The sequence below is a fragment of the Eschscholzia californica genome, unplaced genomic scaffold, assembly GCF_041429995.1.
Source record: "Eschscholzia californica isolate CP2 unplaced genomic scaffold, dmEscCali1.0.p SCAF_2, whole genome shotgun sequence".
Classification (NCBI taxonomy): domain Eukaryota; kingdom Viridiplantae; phylum Streptophyta; class Magnoliopsida; order Ranunculales; family Papaveraceae; genus Eschscholzia; species Eschscholzia californica.
Genome location: NW_028238309.1, coordinates 61,713,629 through 61,731,861, shown reverse-complemented (window position 1 = coordinate 61,731,861; position 18,233 = coordinate 61,713,629). Strand labels below are relative to the sequence as shown.

At 36.0% G+C, this 18,233-nt stretch overlaps 2 protein-coding genes, 2 long non-coding RNA genes and 1 pseudogene across 4 annotated transcripts; 2 read left to right on the top strand and 3 right to left on the bottom strand.

Annotated features, from left to right (window-relative positions):
• Positions 1-81: 81 nt before the first annotated feature.
• Positions 82-1,426, bottom strand: LOC147559968 (uncharacterized). Its single transcript, XM_086657938.1, has one exon. The coding sequence runs from the start codon at positions 1,381-1,383 to the stop codon at positions 190-192; it is 1,194 nt and encodes a 397-aa protein (XP_086514064.1). The 5' UTR covers positions 1,384-1,426; the 3' UTR covers positions 82-189.
• Positions 1,427-6,619: 5,193 nt separating this feature from the next.
• On the top strand, positions 6,620-8,030 carry LOC147559967 (uncharacterized). The gene is made up of 3 exons (XR_015234704.1): positions 6,620-6,805; positions 7,272-7,364; positions 7,658-8,030. It is a non-coding gene; the product is annotated as an uncharacterized LOC147559967 (long non-coding RNA).
• Positions 8,031-8,484: 454 nt separating this feature from the next.
• LOC147559966 (uncharacterized) lies at positions 8,485-9,698 on the bottom strand. Its single transcript, XR_015234703.1, has 2 exons — positions 9,456-9,698; positions 8,485-8,891 (listed from the first exon to the last, which is right to left on the bottom strand). It is a non-coding gene; the product is annotated as an uncharacterized LOC147559966 (long non-coding RNA).
• A 1,505-nt stretch (positions 9,699-11,203) lies between these two features.
• Positions 11,204-12,580, bottom strand: LOC147559965 (purple acid phosphatase 2 pseudogene; annotated as a pseudogene).
• A 428-nt stretch (positions 12,581-13,008) lies between these two features.
• On the top strand, positions 13,009-17,120 carry QUA1 (Nucleotide-diphospho-sugar transferases superfamily protein). Its single transcript, XM_086661932.1, has 3 exons — positions 13,009-13,870; positions 13,980-15,206; positions 16,464-17,120. The coding sequence occupies exons 1-3, from the start codon at positions 13,694-13,696 to the stop codon at positions 16,737-16,739; spliced, it is 1,680 nt and encodes a 559-aa protein (XP_086518058.1). The 5' UTR covers positions 13,009-13,693; the 3' UTR covers positions 16,740-17,120.
• Positions 17,121-18,233: the final 1,113 nt, after the last annotated feature.

The window sequence follows — 18,233 nt, the reverse complement described above, 5'->3', positions numbered from 1 at the left end:
TCATAAGTCGTATTCATTGTTGATTCCCCTACGAATTTCGTAGAAGGGCACTAATTTTTTTTAGTAGTAAAAGAATTGAAATTCAAATTTATATCGAATTGTTCATTAACATAAGCCAAAAGCCAAGAACATTACTAAGAAAAAAATAACATAAATGTTTTCGAAATGGGTTGTCACAACTATGCTAATTTATTTAGGAATTAGAGTCTTATTAGTTGGTTTCCGAATTCTTCGACGTCCACCATTAGGATGATATTTCTCTGTATCATACTTCTGCACTTCACATGGTTCGTGACCAAATAGTAGGACTCTATTATCAGGTTTGCGGTAATGATCCATTTCAAATTGTCTTTTATCTGCTTCATTGTTGTTTATTTCGTAAATTCGGATTTCATCCCCTACTCGTATATTATACTTGTTAACATAATGTTTCCAACCTGTTGTTAATGCATAATTTTTACTTGTTTTCCAATATTCATACGTCATCTTCCAAACGACGTTTTGACTATCTGAAAAACTTAAAATCTCTTTTACAGGGTCTTCTTCGTCTAGAGGAGGAAAATATTTTATCGCATCACATTTCCTAATTACAAGTCTATTGTATCCACCAACATCACTTGATGTCAAAATTTTTTGGATGATCAACTTTCTTTGTATATTAGGTTGAACTAAGTTTGTGTTCCCATTATTTAGAAGTTGTGTTTCGACGTTCCCCGAAACCCTTTCTAGAGTCGAGTTAACCTCTTTATCGGAGTAGTACGAAGAAGAGCTTGACATCAACTCTTCAGAATTAGTTGATTCGCAAGCAATACCACTGAAATCAGGACACACCAAGTTTCTCTTTGTAATGTTTCTTGTGATGGGCTCTTGAGAAGAATATACCATACCCAAACTCAAATCAAGTGGATCAGACCCGGTTTTCATATAATTAAGGTTTGGGTAGATTTTAGATGGGTCTAAACCCGACTCACATTGATTAGAACTGGAACTCCTACGGACAGAATCCGACCTGAAATAATCATAATTTGGTTCATTATTTTCTACTTGTTTATTAAGGTCTAGAAATTTCATGGGCTCTGGTTTTTCAGGAAATAATGAACCTATACTTAGACCCAGATTATTTGTAACAGAGTCCGACCCGGAATAATCAGAACTTGAATTTTTGAAGGGTAAAATTTTAAAGCCCTCTCTTTTTTCATCAGGATTTACTGAAGTTGAATAGGAACCCAGATTACGACAAACTGGATTAGAAGTTGGTAGTTGATTTAAGTCTTGATAATTCACGAACTCTGTTATTTCAGAAGTTGAATATAAATTTAGACTCAAATCCGACTGGTAAAGATTGGAAGATGATTTCTCATATAGAATTCGGTTTGGATCCATTAGGTATAGGAAGATTTTAGAGAGAGAATGAATGAATGAATGGGGACTTGAGAATCTGATGAATAGTTGAAATTTATAACAGGTGGTTTCTTCCGTGTTTGGTTCTAATTAGGAAACTGATCAACTGGTTACTATCGGATTCAAGAAAGAAAACAAAAATAGAAACTTGAACTTTGGATTGAAAAAGGAAAGAAATTTGATAGTATAATGGTTACTCCAGTACTGTTTGAATCTTCGGGCCAGGTCGAGCCCACCCAAAGCCCCCGCCCTCATGTGAAACAAAAAGTGCCGACTATCACCCGTCACTCCGTCAGTGACTCCCTAGATGATCCCCTACTAAGACAATTGGTATTTTGGTCTATTTACACGTATGAAAAAGACCAAAATGCCTCTGATCTCATTCGCCCCCTAAGCGAAGCAGTCACCGAGGGGTCGTCAAGGGGATAATATCATTTTCTAAGGAAAAAACTCCCGCTATTATTCTTTCTTTTCATTTTTTTGTCGAGTAAAACCACAATAACATTCATAGTGAAATCGATCGCATCATTACATGGTATGAAAATTCTTATTTCTCTGAGAACTACATGAGAGTTACAACGAGTTCTACACAGAACTTCGATTGTAAAGTGTCTCATGAAGGGAAATAAATTAAACAAGACACATACTCAAAGAAAATACCTTAAAGGTTGACAAAAGAAAAGATCTTCAAGATCGAGAATGAAAAGACCCTAAAGGTCGACAAAATGAATGAACTAAGACTAAAGTGCCCCCAGCCGAGAGAACCACCGCTGCCATTACCTGAAAGTCGCCGCCACCACTGAAGAGCCGCCAAAATCAGTATACTAATTATATTGAAATACTGAATCACTTAAAGTTATATTCTGAAATGCATCATCTTTAGAAAATGAATCGAATCAGATTAATAAGATTTCTCTTTTCCCATGTCAAAGGAACAAAAATTTAACCAAATTGAAACAAAAAAAAATTTGAAAATTACCGCGCCTTCATGGAGATGCTAGAGTTACTTAGAGACTGACTTAGAGGATGACATAATGACGCGGCATTCACTAAAAGACAAGGTTTTTTCAAAGTTTGACTACAGTGGCGACCGCTTTTATTTCCAAATGAGAAAATATGTCATCCTTTAAGTACCAAATTCTAAGATACTCTATCATTTCACCGCTAAGTGTATGAGAAACAATCAATCCATGACAAGAACGAGGCCCTGGCTTCAATCCAGCAGCAATCATGTCGTAAATAACATCAGAAACTCCAGAAACATCACGACTTCTAGCGCGCTCCATAAGTTCCTCCATGAATGTGAATCTCAATCCTCTTTCTGCAGCTGATAATGAAACTAAAGATGATGATGATGATGAAGATGAATCGTCTTTTTTAGGTTGTTTCTTTCTTCTGCTAGTAGTTGTTCTTCTTTTCTCTGCGGTTGTTAAAATTTCTGTAACAAAGAGGCCATTTTTTGTTAATCTGGTACGAAATGAAGTGGAGAAGAAGCTTAAGTGAGATGGATAAGGAGATTTTGATGGTTCTGTAGTGAAAGTTAGAAATGTTGGCGAATAGGTTAAGAGGTTCGCCATTGTTTTTCTTTCTCAAGGTTTTTCCTACTACTTCATTACAAGTTCAAAACCACTGTTAGTGAGAGAGAGAAGTGTGAGAAGAAAATGGATAAGAAAAAAAAAGGATATTTGAAATAGACACCAACTATTTAGTGATATTTAGCTTTCACCACTACTTTTGAAATATGACTGGTTTAGTCCTCTAATTGCATTTTTCTCCGTTAAATTCGAGTCGAGTGGTACGTTTGACGGTGCCACATATATGTCTCGTGGCATTTGGTAAAATTACTTCCCGTTATATCAATGTTCCGACCCAAAGCAAATACTTCTTCCCCATCAATCACCACTACTAATCTTCTCTTTCACCAACCACACTCAGCTTAGTGATGAGCCTCGTGGTATTGTTTGAGAAAGGAGAAGATGAAGATAAAGATTGGTGACGGTGTTTGACGAAAGATAATGCAATTGAAGATTTGCGATGGTGTTTAATGCCGGAGATCGAATATGGAGATGATGCTCGTTGCGGTCGGTTAAAATGGCAACTATGGTTGATGAAAGTGGTGGTGATTGGTCAAGGTGTTGGTGGCTGGTGAAAACAGTGATTGACGTTAAAATAGAAAGTTTTATGCGCCTATAAATATTTTTAACTGATATTTATGAGAAATGATAAATCAAACATTTTATCTGGTCTCAGAATCAGAATTATATAATTGTTTTAATACGTAAATAAGAAATTAAAGTAAAATTATTAAGAATTAGACAGGGTTGCATCTGAGAATGTCAAGGCTCAGTCCAAACTATGGGTGGAATAGAAAGTTTTCTTTACATGCAAATAATAAGTGAAAATTGGTAATGACGATTTAACTATTACAAGATTAAACTGTACGTAAGCATGATTCCGAATTTCTTTCTGTCACATTTAGATTATCAAAAATAAATAGTAAACTAATTAAATAAAAATACGATTAAAAAGAACATATAACTCAGATCATTTTTTAACTTAACAAAATTACTTTTGAAAAACAGTTTTACACTTTACATCACTGGAGGTAGGGGTTTTAGTACGTACCTAAGTCTTTTTATTTGCATATTTTCGATTAAAAAGAGTGCAAATTACATTAAGAATTTATATGTTTTTGCTATAATAACGAGTATGATTTGCAGGCGTTGGGGGAGTGGTTGCGCTCGTTGGCCAACAATCGACACTATATAGAGCGAAGCCCAAAGACTCCCAAGGAGGAACTTGAAGAGGGTTCTTTAGGATCTTGGATTTCACGTGGAAGTGTTTGTCTAGGAAATGTAATACCAATAGATACCATACATCTTTTATATTTTTGTCATAAGTCGTACTCATCGCTGATTCCCCTACAAATTTAGTAGAAGGGCACTAATTTTTTTTAAGTAGTAAAAGAATTGAAATTGAAATTTATATTTAATTGTTCATTAACATAAACCAAAAGCCAAGAACATTACTAAGAAAAAAATAACATAAATGTTTTCGAAATGGGTTGTCACAACTATGCCTAACTTATTTAGGAATTAGAGTCTTATTAGTTGGTTTCCGAATTCTTCGACGTCCACCATTAGGATGATATTTCTCTGTATCATACTTCTGCACTTCACATAGTTCGTGACCAAACAGTAGGACTCTATTATCAGGTTTGCGGTAATGATCCATTTCAAATTGTCTTTTATCTGCTTCATTGTTGTTTATTTCGTAAATTCGGATTTCATCCCCTACTCGTATATTATACTTGTTAACATAATGTTTCCAACCTGTTGTTAATGCATAATTTTTACTTGTTTTCCAATATTCATACGTCATCTTCCAAACGACCTTTTGACTATCTGAAAAACTTAAAATCTCTTTTACAGGGTTTTCTTCGTCTAGAGGAGGAAAATATTTTATCGCATCACATTTCCTAATTACAAGTCTATTGTATCCACCAACATCACTTGATGTCAAAATTTTTTGGATGATCAACTTTCTTTGTATATTAGGTTGAACTAAGTTTGTGTTCCCATTATTTAGAAGTTGTGTTTTGACGTTCCCCGAAACCCGTTCTAGAGTCGAGTTAACCTCTTTATCGGAGTAGTACGAAGAAGAGCTTGACGGTGACTCTAATCTCTTCGAAAACGAAGAGCTTGACATCAACTCTAAAGTAGATTCCGTTTGCTTCATCTTTCCTTTCTTCAAACGCCTGTAACATTTTACGAGAATTATTAGATATTGAATAAAAAAAGCTACGGAATTCTAGCTAATTTTTTCGAAAAAAAAAAGTGAAAAAGGAAGGGAAGAGAAACTCACATTAATTCAGAATTAGTCGATTCGCAAGCAATACCACTGAAATCAGGACAGACCAAGTTTCTCTTTGTAATGTTTCTTGTTATGGGCTCTTCAGAAGAATATACCATACCCAAACTCAAATCAAGTTGATCTGAATCAGACCCACATTGATTAGAACATGATCCATTATTTTCCACTTGTTTTTTCAAGTGTGGGAATTTCATGGCCTCTGTTTTTTCAGGAATTATTGGATTTGAACTTAAACTCGGACTCAGTCCATTAGTTTCCACTTGATTTCTAAAGCGTAAAAGTTTGAAGACCTCTTCTTTTTCAGGATTTACTGAAGTTGAATCAGGACCCAGACTCCGATCAACTGAAACAGAATCCGACCAGCAATAATTAGAACTTGGTAGTGCATTTAAGTCTGGAAATTTCAAGAACTCTGTTCTTTTTGAAGTTGAACAAAAACTTGGACCCAATTCAAGTTTAAAAGAATCTGACCCGTTTTGATTTGTTTGATTGTTTTTCACGATGGGTTTATTGTATAGATGGGAAGACGATTTGTGAAATAGAATTCGGTTTGAATCCATTAGGTTAAGGAAGATTTCAGTGAGAGAAAGAAAGGAAGTTGGGACAGATAGATAATGAATGGGGACTTGAGAATGTCCATAGTTGAAATTTATAGCAGGTGGTTTCTTCCTTGTTTGATTCTAATTAGGAAAACTGATTACTATGGGATTGAAGAAAGAAAAAAAAAAAATTAGAAACTACTATAATTTGGATTGAAAGAAGAAAGAAATATAGAAGATGAAAAACGATTTGTTTTTTTGAATCTTGGAGTCAAAAATATTATTAAAAAATATTTGAAACACTATTTGTTTGAATCTTGGAGCCAGGTCGATCCCACCAAAAGCCCGGCCCATGTGGCAAACGATTTGTTTTTGGGTTATTTAGTAAAGACCCCCCAGTTATTTAGCTATATTAGGGAACCACCCCCGAAACGATTATGCTTTAGGGGTTACCCCCCATTCCCTATTTTTCCGTCAAAAGCCCGTTATGTTGCAAGCGTGCCAGTCACGTGTGTTTCTTTTGACGATTTTGCCCTTCCCAGCTACCGTTTGAAATATATAGGGTTATTTAGTAAAGACCCCCCAGTTATTTAGCTATATTAGGGAACCACCCCCAAAACGATGCTATGCCCGGCCGGAATCCCGGCCGAATCCCGGCCGGGTGAGTTGGCAGTCCAACCGGGCATAGCTTCATGACGTGTTTATGAGAGAGAGATGTTTTCCAAGTTTCAACTTTTAGTCCCTCATATTTTATACTTTCATCGTTGAGGACTTTATCTATCAAAGCACGGGATTTGATTTTGGTCAGAATCTCATATAGTAATTTAGGGCAAAACGCAAAAGCACTCGATTTCTTCCCCCTCTTCACTCGATTTCAACAGCCAAAGCATCATCAGGTAAGGTTCAAAACCCATCATCACTCGATTTCTTCCCCATCTTCACTCGATTTCAACTGGTTTTTGGCTTCAAAATCAACAGCCAACCAAGATCAGGTAAGGTTGAAAACCCTTCTTCACTCGATTTCTCTCAAATTTCTATCTTAAAATCTCTCTCTCTCTCTCTTTAAACCTAAGCTCGAATTGGGACAAGTTGAAGCTCGATTTTCTCTTAACAATAACTTGGTTTTGCCCTAAATGTATTATATGTTCTGAAATTTTGATTATATGTTCTAAAATTTTGATTATATGTTACTATATGTTATGAGTGTTCTGAAATTGTAGAAATTAGTCTGATTTTGCCCTAAATTGGTATCTAGATTTGTGATGTGATGAATTTTCAATAAATTTCTTTGGTTATATGTTCTGAAATTTTGATTATATGTTACTATATGTTATTAGTGTTCTCAAATTTTGGAAATTGGCCTGATTTTGCCCTAAATTGATATCTAGATTTGATCAATTTGCGACAAATTTCTTTGATTATATGTTCTGAAATTTTGATTAACATATATGTTATCAGTGTTCTCAAACAGGGTCTAATGTCATGTTATATGTGGTTTCAATCTTACGATATTGTTTTGCCTGCGATGGCTCGACTAACCGAAACAGAAAGGTATTGGCCAAAAAAAATGAAATCAATTCTATTCGTAAGTCTTATTCTTCATTGTTCAATCAATTCTATTCCTATTTGATGAGTTAAGATCATATTTATGACTAAACTTTGCAAGTCTTTATCCGTTTCAGATCAAGAAATTAGATGATTGTGGTGTAGTTCCAAGTGGTTTATTAGGCTAAATTTTGCTCTTACTATTGTTTTAATTACATCATATTGGTTAAGTTTAGGATTAAGCGGTTCTATTAGTTCAATAGGCGATGTAATCTCATGCATTATTTTGTTTTGCTCAGGATACTGATTTGCAGACGATGGCTCGACTAACTGAAACATAGAGGTAGTAGAGGATTTGTGGTTGTGTATGGTTATTCGAATGCAATTTGAGCTCTCAATCAAGGTTGTGTATGACATACCGGAGGCGTCTACTAGAGGAGACAATGAAATAAGCCCCATTGCTGGAAAATTCATGTCGTTGAAGCTGGAATCTTATAAAACTTATTTGTTTAGTTTTGTGGTGTAATTTGATCTTGTACTGTAGCATGAATGAGTATTGGCATGAAGTAGTCATGTATATCCATAGAACTTTATTTTGTCAAACTTCTTGGTTGTTAAGGTAAACTGTAAATTGATCTTGTACTGTAACATGAAATGGGTTTTGGCATGAAATAGTTTGTATCTTGTTGATTTATGTCTCTTCCAATGATTTTTGGTTGCTAAGGTTGAGATTCCAGGTTCCTAGGGAAGAGATTCTTAGTCAAGTCCAATCTTTGGCCATTCTAACTGTGTTATTTACCTTGGCTTCAATGATCCAAATAACAAGACTCTTGCAATCAGAAGGTAGAGAGGAGAGTCTACAATCAACATCAGGTGGGAAATACCATCTTGCTATGGGCCGTCTCCCCTAAACATATAAGATATATTGAACTTACTACTGTTAAATTCCTGTTCACGCTGACCTAAGTCAGGTGGTCACCTTCACAAGATTTAGTTCGAAACTGAAGTATGTTTATATCATATACCCATTTTTCAGTGGAAATGCTACCTGTTATAAACATACCATTTGAGTTCAATCACTTAACAAAGAACCATAAATACTCTTCCAGCAAAAACTGAGTTCATATTAAAAAGGCAAGTTGCTTAGATTGTAATTTAGAAACTTAAACAAAATTTAGTATTGTAATAACAGTGAAAATACAGTGAAGTGATCTTATACGACTTAAAAGAATCAGAAATCTGGACATTTCGACATAACACATCGAAACTATACTATAAGTAAACACATTTGGTTGAATTTGAGCTTCTTCCAATTCAACAAACACCTTCTCTCTTTCAACGTCATTAGCCTAATGAGGGTGTTGACTGATGGGCCAGATGTATCCTTAAATGGGTCTCCAATTGTGTCACCAAAAACAGTTGCCTTGTGTGGTTATGATCCTTCAGGTCCAAGTGTCCTTGCAAGCTAGGCTCCAAGTTTTTCTGTAGCCTGATCCTTAGGTCCAAGAGTCTTTTAGGTCTCATCACGTATTCCTGCAACATCAAAAGTATTGGGCATTATAACAACGTCACAAAAGAGATATAACGTTCTTGTTGAATTCGAATGCACAAAAACAAAAAGATCCTTTCACATTCCTGCATAATCACTGACTCCAATAGACAGAACTCTTTCACTGAAATGCACATGAAATCAACTATTTGTTAAGCAATTGTATCTCTCTCACACATTTTATCAAACACCTTCCTTGCACTATCAACAACACCACAAGCACAAAATAGATGTATCAAAGTATTTCCAACACAGATTCAAACCCAGTTTTAAAAACATCTGTATAGATTCATTTACCTTCCTCAATTCCATAAAACCGAGAACAAGCCTTAAAAGACTACAGGAAATGGGTAATTATTAGGTAGTAAACCATCTTGGTGAGTAGACAAATAGGAAACGATAGAACCTTGAACCCTAGCTGAGATGATTTCTGAAATTAGATGCTTTTATATGGTTTGTAAAGAGATAGAGAAAGTCCACTGAAACCTAATGGTTTGTAGAGAGAGAGAGAGAGAGAGAGAGAAGAAGAAAAACAAAACCTTACTCACCTCTCGATCAGATCTGATGAAGCCCTGGGTGGTGATTTCCTTTCAACATCAGAGGGTGTATTAGATTGAAGGAGATTGATCAGTTACTAGTTTCCCTAAGAACTCTCTAAAGAGGTGAAAGAAGAACGGCACCTCCGGATTCATACTTGAATCAAGAAAATAGAAACCTTAGGAGAAGAAAATGAAGTAGCTTAAGAGAGAGCCGAGGTGCTGCTGTTTTTGCGCTGAATGGGTTTAATCCTCTTTTTTATGATAAGCCCATCATTATAATTAATCAAAATTTCAGGGACCTTATCCGAAATCGATGAAATCACTCCCTAGCAATTATTCCACGTTAGATGCAATGCCCGGTTGGCCGCGCCAAGTCAGCGCACCGGGTTTCACCCGGGATTGGCACCGGGCATAGCATCATTTTTGTTAGGGTTTACCCCGTATTCTCTATTTTCCGTCAAAAGCCCGTTATGTTGCAAGCGTGCGAGTCACGTGTGTTTCTTTTGACGATCTTACCCTCCATCCAGATCAACGGTTCCGAGTTTTTTATTATCATTTAAGTCTCCCTCAACTACCCATTTTTGGGTGGAAACGCGGGAAAGGAGAGAGAAGAGTTTCTGAGTCGTCCCAAACGTGGAAATCCTAGTTTTTTTTCGATTGCAACCATAAATCGAAGGAGATTCAAAGGGGTTTGCAAGTATTCAACTCTGATTTCTCCCTCTAATGGCAGAAGGTTCATCTGGAAGTGGGTTGTAAGTATCTAAACCTGAATTTCGTTTTTTGTTTCATTCGATTCCAGATGAACATACTTCACAGATTAGTTACCATGTTGTTAACCCTAATTACTGTGTTCTTATATGAGTTGACATTACAGTTTTTGTTTACCATTTAGGTTTGCACAACTTGAATCCATTAATAGAGGGTTTAAGGATTTTAGTAGTTACTGTTTAGTGCTTTCACTGATTTCAATCCATGTTTTAGAGTATTAGTTGATTCCAAAACTTTTCGAATGCCACCACATATTGCATTTGTACATGCTGAGTACATAAATGGACAATTGAAGGCTTCATGTGCTTTGACCTCACAAATTTGGCAGCTCATTTCCTGTAAAAACATGAATAATATGACATTTAGTGAAGGACCCCCACTGTAAATCAACTATTTAGGGAAGGACTCCCATTATAGTTTTGCTGATGAAGACCAGTAATGGCTTACCTGGTTCGTTTCTTCCCTTTTAACACCTCCTCCCATTCGTTGTACCACTGTCTTTGATTGATTTGGGGTAAGAAATCGTTTTAAAACACAACCAAAAGATGGGTTTATATAGAAATAAGGATTCATACGACCGTTGGGAAAGAGAGGGGTGGTTTTGGTATATATTTCAAACGGTAGCTGGGAAGGGCAAAATCGTCAAAAGAAACACACGTGACTGGCACGCTTGCAACATAACGGGCTTTTGACGGAAAAATAGAGAATGGGGGGTAACTCCTAAAGCATAATCATTTTGGGGGTGGTTCCCTAATATAGCTAAATAACTGGGGGGTCTTTACTAAATAACCCTTTGTTTTTTTGAATCGAAGCTCGATGTATTATTAAAAATATTGAGATGAAAAACATAATTCGATAAATCAGAATACAAGTATAGTTTGTGGACTACATAATCATGAACTAGCTACTGTAGATTCATCCACAGGTGCCCGTACGTATCTATTGAAAACATATAAGGAATTAGCAGTTGTAGATACACCATCTCGATGTCAACTATAATATGCATGTCCTTCAACAAAAAAAAAACTATAATATGCATGTGTTTGAGTTTTAATTTTGAAAATTGCATGACCAAAACTAGCTTCATGATAAGCTGAGTACTTCCGTTGTGGTGTTGTCACCTTGGTTGCTAATCCTTCTAGGTAACCTCCATCACCAATGGTGATGTATATATATAGGAGCAGATTGATCCTTCACTGGACTACACACACCATTTACTATGTTATACATGATGTTTGAAACACGTTAAGATCTTTCATAGGCATGAACATGACCGGCGAATACAACATCAACCTTGTATTTAACAAACCATGTTTCATACATTAATCGCATAGTTTCACCTTCCATGTAATGATAGTTGAAGCTGTTATACCATGGTGAATGCATTAAAACAATCAACCATGGTGTTTCATTCCTATTCACATTCGGGAACTCCTCCTCAAGCCATTTGAATTGAGGCGTATATTTTTCATACGTCGAGTATGAAGATAGGGCAATGATGTATGCAGAAGCTCGCTTAATGGAGCTAGTACCATAATGGAGCGGTGCTACCAGATGCTTTATACGGAACATGGTAACGTCTCTTAAAAGGCTTCAAGGGCACAATTTCCCCATGTTCAGGAACGAAACCACTCTCGACTAACCTTCCTCATGTATCCCATCTCACATTATCATGGAAGGGATAGTTATCTGCATATGAGAGGTCGACAACAAACAAGACCGTTTGTCTTTTGGCATGGTTTGATTCGTAAAGGCCAAGTGTTTTATTTGAATCGTAACTTTGACCAAGATCTCCTATGAGGCCAAAAGTATAAGGAACATTAGAACCAACTTAGGAGGCGTCCTAAACCAAAACTTCCATGGACTATGCCGAATCCCAACCTCATAGTAATTCTTTGTGTCATACTCCAATTTCTTGATTGTACAATGATGTATATACGAGATGTATAGAACAAATGTTGAGATGGCAAAGAGTATGCTTAAAGGTAAGAACAAATAGTATTAAGTCTTACTACAGGTGCAAAAACTTCATAATAATCAACACCCCAGATCTTATTCGCCGAGGTAAGCGAAATGGTCCGGATTTAGCGTCATTTTGAGGTAAAAAAAAATGAAATTTTATTAGATTCTTTCAGCCTCAGACAACAAAATTTATTATTCTTTCTCATTTATTCCATCTTTGGCCACTACCACCACTACCATTTCCGTCATCACTCTTTCCACTATCTCTTTCTTCTTTGTTTCTTCTTGTTTTTCTATGTCTTGCTCTCCTACCACCACTATTTTCCCTCTAACCAGAATCGGCCCTCGAATGCAAGCAGACAAAGTTTCGCTTCGGATCCCCAGGGCCAAAGGACCTCATACATTGACTGCAAAGGAAGAATTAGAGGGCCCAATCATAAGCAATTTAATTTAGTCGAAAAGCCAAAAATACTAACTTTAAAATCAAATCAAAGTTTAACTTCATTAAGAAGAGAGATTTCTGCATTGCCGAACTAACTTTTTTACTTTTTTTTATTTAAACTAGTATATTTAAGAAGATTTTTTATGGTCTTTCTAACAAGATCCACTTTCAATACATTTTTCTAAAAGAACATGCACACAATAGAAAATGACGTTTTTTTTCGAATTAGGCAAATCTCGCAAACTCGATTTATAAATGCAAACTGAACTTGTAAATAACTCAAATTCAATTTGCAGACGCAAAATAGGTTTACGAAATATTGCAAACTGGTTTCGCAATTTGCAAATGCGAGATAATCCAAAATGAAGAAAAAAAATCAACTTCAAAACTTCAAAACCTAATATATTCCAACCAATAATTTTTACGATCACTGATAATAATGCTATGAAGAACATCAAAATTCTAGTGTTTATGGTCACTAATAATGTCGTAACGAAGAAAATCAAAACTCTAAACATTTTTATTTTCTCTGTCTAGAAAAACTAGTCACTACGGCATAAACAAATCTCAATGGCTGAAGTGACAACTTAAGTTTCTTATAGACATAAAAAAACTAATCGATTGTTTCAATAATGAAATCGAAGATGTCAGTTATTTAGATTTAGAGAAGAAGAAGATGATCTTTGTTCATAAATTTATCCTTCCCCTACCCCAGTCACTCCCCGACCGACAACACCTAAACAAGGTGTAAATAAATATTCGTGTGATTTGCACGTACGGGAAGCCCGGCTTTTGTTCGGTTGGTTACCGTCTTTTCTTCCGCGTAGAACGGTGTTAACCAAATAAAGTATATAAAGATCACTTCCAGCCATTCCTCCTCTGAAAAGAGAACACTCGTTTTCTTTCTTTTGTTGCTTCAGAAAACAATTTTCACACACTCTCTCTCTCTCTCTCTCTCTCTCTCTCTCTCTCTCTCTCTCTCTCTCTCTCTCTCTCTCTACTGTGTAGAATCTGTAGATGTCTCTTGTGTAGTTTCTCTCTCTTCATCTTCCACTCTCTCTTTCTCTCTCTAGAAATGACGAACTCTATTCGTCGGAATTCCAGATCGTTACCGTCATCAGAGAGAAACAATAATGGCGGTATTAGAAGTTTCATCTTATCTTACAGATTATTCCTCCTCTTCGGAATTGCTCTATCGTTATTTCTCTTTATGTTCTTCGTTTCCGAATCCGAATCGTCGGATCTTAATCTGGTAAGTAAAATTATCCACTTATTATTACTACATTTATCGAATTTTTAGTTTTGTTTTTTAAATGAACTTGAAGTTTTTAGTTTGTTTCGTTGATTGTGTTGTAATTTAGGGCGTTAGATCTACTCGGAGATCTGTTTTAGCTATGAAAACAGATCCATTAAAGCCAAGAATGGATCAGATTAGAAAACAAGCAGATGATCATAGATCTCTTGTTCTTGCTTACGCTTCTTACGCTCGTAAATTAAAACTTGAGAATTCGAAGCAGTTGAGACTTTTTGCAGATCTTGCTCGTAATTACTCAGATCTGATCTCAAAACCTTCTTATCAATCTCTTTTTAACTCTGAGAGTGTTTCAATTAACGAATCTGATCTTCGTCAATTTGAGAAAGAAGTGAAAGAACGGATTAAAGTAACACGGCAAGTTATTGCTGAAGCAAAAGAATCATTTGATAATCAACTCAAGATCCAGAAATTGAAGGACACAATCTTCGCTGTGAATGAGCAGCTTGCGAAAGCTAAGAAACAAGGGGCTTTTTCAAGTTTAATTGCTGCGAAATCGATTCCTAAGAGTATACATTGTCTTGCTATGAGATTAATGGAAGAACTTATTGCTCATCCAGAGAAGTACTCAGAAGATGATCAATCTCTTCCACCTGAATTAGAAGACCCTAATCTCTATCATTATGCTATTTTCTCTGATAATGTGATTGCTGCATCTGTAGTTGTTAATTCGGCAGTAAAGAATTCTAAAGAACCCTGGAAACACGTTTTTCATGTCGTTACCGACAAGATGAATCTTGGTGCAATGAAAGTTATGTTCAAAATGAGGGATTATAACGGAGCTCATGTCGAAGTTAAAGCAGTAGAAGACTACAAATTTTTGAACTCTTCTTATGTTCCTGTGTTGAGGCAACTTGAATCTGCAAATTTACAGAAGTTTTACTTTGAGAACAAACTCGAGAATGCAACAAAGGATACAACAAATATGAAATTCAGAAACCCTAAGTATCTTTCCATGTTGAACCATCTTAGGTTTTACTTGCCGGAAATGTACCCGAAGTTGCACCGTATTTTGTTCTTGGATGATGATGTTGTTGTTCAGAGGGATTTAACTGGGTTGTGGAGGATAGATATGGATGGTAAAGTTAATGGAGCTGTTGAAACTTGTTTCGGGTCTTTTCATCGGTATTGGCAGTATATGAATTTCTCACATCCTCTGATTAAGGAAAATTTTAGTCCTAAGGCGTGTGGATGGGCTTATGGAATGAATTTCTTTGATCTTGATGCTTGGAGAAGGGAAAAATGTACGGAACAGTACCATTACTGGCAGAATCTGGTAAGATTTACTTCCCCTCCCATCTTATTTGAGGTTTATATGTTAATTTATATTGTATGGTTTCTTAACTATTAGTCGAAAAACCGAATTTACGATGTACAAATAGAGAGATGATATACTTACAACCTCAGTGTATAACAGGTTGGTCTTTGTTGAATTTCATAGGGCTCGGACCTAGTTAGTGCATTTTAAGAGCTGCTGGTCCTATTTATTTCGACATAGGACAGCACTAACTTTTGTTTCTATAAGTAGAACTTTTCCACTAAGGTAATTAGTCCCATGACTCATCTTTGTCATAAAAAATGTCGCTAAAGCGTTTTTATTGCCACTAAGAATGAGGGCAATACCGTAAAGTTCCAAAAGCGTTCTTTGATTTCTTTCTAGATAGAGTCTAATCCACTTACTCACCCTTTTGAATTTATTATGGTATCAGCATTTTGTGTTTTCCATGTTTGACTTGTAAATGATACGTTTCTCATACATGCCTAATGTCTTGTTATTGCAATTTTCTTTACTGATTTGGGTATATAGGATATGCATGATTGCTGTACTCAACAATTTGGAAAAAAAATTATGTTATGAGAAATCTCTCCAATCCACAATTTTTTCAGTACTAGGCCACATCTCCGCATCTGTGCTTGTATTTGTGTCATCACTAGTATATATAATTGAATTTCACTATAATCTGTAGACAACTTTCCTACTATTTTCTACCTCATCAAGAAAATGGATTTTTTTACAATTATGCTATATAAGGTACGAGTGTTGGTACCTGACATATATACGAGGCAAATAACCACAGGAAAAGAGTCCAAAACTGGGATATGGTCGTACACATATATCTTCTGTTAATTATTAGGTCCTTCGCTTTCTTTTTTCGCTTACAATATTTAGTTTAGTAAGTCACTGAAACAAGTTAAACTTAGAGTGGTATTTTATGATCCTAAAATGATTATATGCAAGTACCCGCAAGATTTACATACAAAATCTCTCGTTATATTCACTAAACTGAGTACAAGTATCTGAGTACGGGTATCTGACTAAAATACCTGAGTATCCATTCTTGACATGATCAGACACGTCAAAAATACTAAAAAAGAATATCCATGCTACATGGGAATGATGTGAGGGCATAGTAGCCTCTCTGTCTTGTAGTTTATGTCTACTCTCCTCCTCATGGTAAGATAAATAGATATAACACAAATACACAATGGTTATGTATGTTCTTTTATTGAACAAAATATGCTCATTTTGCAGAATGAAAATCGAACCTTGTGGAAATTGGGAACGTTACCACCCGGTCTAATCACATTTTACTCAACAACAAAGCCGTTGGACAAATCATGGCATGTGCTTGGTCTTGGTTATAATCCAAGTATTAGCATGGATGAGATTCGAAATGCTGCAGTCGTACACTTCAACGGAAACATGAAACCGTGGCTAGATATTGCCATGAACCAGTTCCGACCTCTCTGGACAAAATACGTTGATTATGACATGGAATTCGTGCAGGCATGCAACTTTGGTCTCTAAGAGGTAATTGTTTATAAGTTGAATCCTCTAGTTTGAACCATAGAAGCAAGAATACGCAGTTTTCATTTCACGCCCCAAACTTTGCCAAATTTACAGCAATTCCAAAGTGTTCTTATTCAGGCTAGTACTTGTGAAGACCTTATTATTATATTTATATGTTAATGGTCTATTTAGCAAGATTTCATATAGACTTGATTTGATTAGAAGCAAGTGAGGTATTAGAACAATATAAAGCTCAGTGTTCGTCTTCAACCATGTACTTGTTCCTCAAAGATTAGTGGATCGAATTCATAAAAAATTAATAACCGGTGATAACTTATATGTAATTTGCAGTTTTAGTTACTCTTTGAAGTAATTTTTACAGATCAGCTTATTTGTCTCTGTTTTTGGCTTTTAAATTGCTGTCATTTTTGTCTTTGGAATAATATGTCGTAGTGGCATCTTCGAGACTTTGATACTTCCCTTCAGAAATGGAAGATGGTGAATATTTGGAGAAATGCCCCATCTGTTACTACTGTTTTATGCTACCCCAGCTCGAGCTTGTAGATAGATAGATCGACCGGGCTGACTGGCTGCCTGAACCAGGTCCAGGGTGAGCTCTACGCCCAGGCCAGCCATGCACCTTTACGGACAACCCGTTGAAAGAAAACCCTAACAAGTTACTGGCTCAATGTTTCATCTTTATCGTTTATTTTCCTCAACTTTCATTTCTTAGTTTCATTTTTCTGAGAGACCATAGAGATGGAGGTGCTGTTTGTTTTTTTATTTATGTCTGAATCTGAAATGTCTAAATCTGAATTTTCTGACCTAAACTGGCTGAATCTGAATTGGCTTAATTATTTTACAAATAAGATGTTTGTTTTTTAAATTTGAACTATAAAGTCCCAATTAAAATTTTGTCAGTTATACCCCTATATGATATTTTTACCAAACAAAACACTTAAGACTCACAAAACCCTACTCTCTTAAATCCAAAAGGCAAAACTCCTTCCTGCCCCCTTCCCTTTCTCTCTCTAACGCCATTACCCATAACCCCAATCTCAGATTTCTTCTATTTCCCCTCTCCCCTTTCTCTCTCTAACACCATTACTACAAACCCCAAGCTGAGTTTTCTCCCTTTTTGTTTCTAGCTGTGAACCTAACAATGGCGAATGCTAGTAGGTAAGAACAGTTGTAGTTCTATTACTTTACAACCAAAGATTGGTCATGTGGTGGTGCGATTTGGTGGTTCGATGTGGTGGTGCGATGTGGTGTTGTCTGTCATGTGTTGGTGCGTTTTGGTGTGATTTGTCATGTGGTGGTGCGATTTGGTTTTTGGTGGTGGTATGGTCTGTCGTGTGGTGGTGCTGGTGTGCTTTTTTGGTGTGGTGGTGGTGGTGGTGTCGTGGTGGTGGAAGAGGACAAAGAAGATGGATATAGTTCTGTATTTTAGATTTAAACAGGGGTATATACGTCTTTCGTAACTTTTCAGATGTTGGGCTTCATTTTCAGACT

Coding starts and splice junctions, on each gene's coding strand:
- LOC147559968 (XM_086657938.1), bottom strand. CDS start 1,383: ATGGATCCAAACCGAATTCTATATGAGAAATCATCTTCCAATCTTTAC.
- QUA1 (XM_086661932.1), top strand. CDS start 13,694: ATGACGAACTCTATTCGTCGGAATTCCAGATCGTTACCGTCATCAGAG. Junction 13,871..13,979: donor AATCGTCGGATCTTAATCTG/GTAAGTAAAATT, acceptor GTTGTAATTTAG/GGCGTTAGATCTACTCGGAG. Junction 15,207..16,463: donor ACCATTACTGGCAGAATCTG/GTAAGATTTACT, acceptor CTCATTTTGCAG/AATGAAAATCGAACCTTGTG.